General features: G+C 40.9%; 1 protein-coding gene across 2 annotated transcripts in view; it reads right to left on the bottom strand.

Moving 5' to 3' along the window:
- The window catches only part of mtnr1c (melatonin receptor 1C), an 11,141-nt gene extending 8,635 nt beyond the window's left edge, over positions 1-2,506 (bottom strand). The window contains exons 1-4 of one of the 2 annotated variants that reach the window (XM_054597621.1): positions 2,399-2,506; positions 766-950; positions 440-565; positions 1-242 (exon numbers count right to left, since the gene is read on the bottom strand). The exon at positions 1-242 is cut by the window's left edge and continues 20 nt beyond it. In XM_054597621.1, coding sequence (XP_054453596.1) covers positions 1-191 — 191 coding nt within the window. In that variant the 5' untranslated portion in view covers positions 192-242; positions 440-565; positions 766-950; positions 2,399-2,506. The remainder of the gene's footprint in view (positions 243-439; positions 566-765; positions 951-2,398) is intronic. The other variant, XM_054597619.1, reaches the window with a different exon arrangement.

Genomic DNA, 2,506 nt, shown 5'->3' with positions numbered 1-2,506 from the left:
TTCCTGTACACGGACAGGATGACCAGGACATTGCCCAGGATGTCAACTATGATGGTGAAGATCAGCACGCTGGCCAGCGCAGTGGACAACCCGGCGGAAGAAGCATGCAACCGGCGGTCGCTCTCATTCCGGGACAAACAGCTCGACCCGTTCTCACCCATCACCTCTCCAAAATCCAGATCCAAATCCATCTCCCCTCAGGGTGCAGTGGCCATGGTGAGAATGCTCCGATGTAGCCTACACTTGGGGGAAAAAAAAAAATATCTACATACTAAAAATCCAAGAGGACCTCACTGGAGGGAGTGTTGAACTTTGTGACACTCCTGCTCCGCCTGTGGGGTAATGGCAGGAAGACGCGAACTCTGACATGATAATTAGAATATTAATAGACCGATGCATGGGAATCTAAGATGTTCATTTCAAAAGGTGATAAATATACCAGGAGCTCGTGTTTCACTGCCGTCCTCAGTGGGGTCCTCTCGAGTCACCTGCGCGCGGCTGCAGTCCAGAGGGCACGTGCGCGCTCTCCTGCGCGTAATGGCACAGCTCGGGGTGCGAGGCTGATCTGCAGAGCGACAGAGTGTCCGTTGTTGTTGTTGTTGTTGTTGTTGTTGTTTTTAGGGCAATAATAAAGACAATATCTGGGTGCCATTCTGTCCGCAGACAGGCTTGGAGCCCTTGTTTTAAAAAAAAAATCAGCCAGTGAGCTGTTTCCAAACTATAAATAGTCTGCAATCTTTGCGTCCTGACCACTCTGCTCTGTACCTGTCTCGTCCAATCAAAACACTCCTACTAAATGTTGGCTTGTGTAGAGACGTGGCAAGGATAGTGCAGCTTGTTAGTTTGAGGGTTTACAACTTGTCAGGTTTCTTGAACTTGATCTTCATTAAAACGTAGTCTTTCCTTCCATGTGCATGGACATGGCGCCTTCAAGTGTCAAAGAGAGATGTCTGCAGGCAAAAACATATGGTTCATATTTTAGAATTCTGCATCAGTGTTGTATAAAGCTCTACATTTCGTGTGTTTAAGAAATAATAAATAACAATAAGCAACTGCCACGGGGACCCCCAAACCGCAGGTGCACTGTGTTGCATTTTGGTTATCTCATTACTCGCAAATTTGTTGGGGAACTTACACAATTAAAGTACAATAGTGACTTGGTTCTGCATTATTACATAATCTTGTGGCCCAGTGCAACCCTGAGTCGAAATCTGATTCTGTTACTTTTATTATATTGTTTTTTTTATTTGTGCTCACATGGTGCATATTCACAAATAGTTATATTTCATCAAATGACCACAAATTAGCTGATTGGTTCGTGTGCAAAATCTAATTAAGTGTGTTTTAATTCCTCCAATTATTTTTGAAAAAAATGTTTTCATGTGTGAAATATGTTGGTATAGTGCATATAGAAAACAATTATGGAAGGAAAAGGATGCGTTTCCAGATCAGGCGTGAGTGTGGTCTAACAAACAGCATGTGGAAACACACACAGAACCCTATTTGTCCAGCACCAAACATCTTATAGAAGTTAGAGCTCCACCTACTGGAGAATAAGAGGGCTGTTGTCAGCTCACCAGTGATTCACAGAACATTACCTCCATAGTAAAAGCCCATTAAAATACATTTTAAACCACAGAAAACAATTATGTGATAACTCTATTGCAAATAGTTGGCTGCTGAACCAAAATCAGAATTTAACAAATACTACTGAAAGTGGCTTTAACAGTAAGCTGCATGGATACTCAGTGATGTATACATACCAAGACAAATTGTCCTAATCTATATCATGGTGCATATTTTGTGTGTGCCATTTGTACTTATACCACCTTCACCTATATGAATAACTTTTAAATCATTTTAATGGTGAATTGCAATATCAGGCAGTCAAGCTGCCACAGTAAATGTATTATTGACCCGCTGGTCCCAGCAGAGATGTTGACACTGTATAGTTTAAATCTTGAATCCCTCAACTATAAGGTGGATTTCCTTAAGGAAAAGTCTGTATACGTAAAAGGGTAGTTGCTACTCATCAGCAGGGCTTCAAGATTTTTTGATTTCGTATTCCTATGTGTATTTGTGTTTTGTATAAGTTACTGGATGCTGATAGATAACACTTTCATTTGTGGTCTTAAATGTGCTTCAGTATCAATTGTCTGCTTATATTGTAATAACCGTTTTCATTTCTCGGGGAAAAAGAGGACAAAAATCTCTATCAAGAAAAAAAGGCTGCTGCTGATGGAAAAGAAAATTCAAAAGATTACCCTTTACTAGGTTTTTACTGAAAGGCTTTCCTACAAAGAGGGTCAGTACAAACAGAACAAACAAGCCCAGACAAGGAGTAGCAAAATCCAAAACCCTGGAACATGGCCAAGTCTAAAAAACAAATAAAACTTACCTGCAATTTATTGGAAAGTAATTAGGTTATTGGGTAGAACATGAGAGTATAACAGGGTAGACTAATGGCAAAATCAGGGGCAGGAGAGATATTGAGAGCAGGTGTTGA

Source organism: Anoplopoma fimbria, chromosome 4, assembly GCF_027596085.1.
Source record: "Anoplopoma fimbria isolate UVic2021 breed Golden Eagle Sablefish chromosome 4, Afim_UVic_2022, whole genome shotgun sequence".
Classification (NCBI taxonomy): domain Eukaryota; kingdom Metazoa; phylum Chordata; class Actinopteri; order Perciformes; family Anoplopomatidae; genus Anoplopoma; species Anoplopoma fimbria.
Note: the sequence above shows the minus strand (reverse complement) of the source record. Positions and strands in the feature narration are given on the sequence as shown.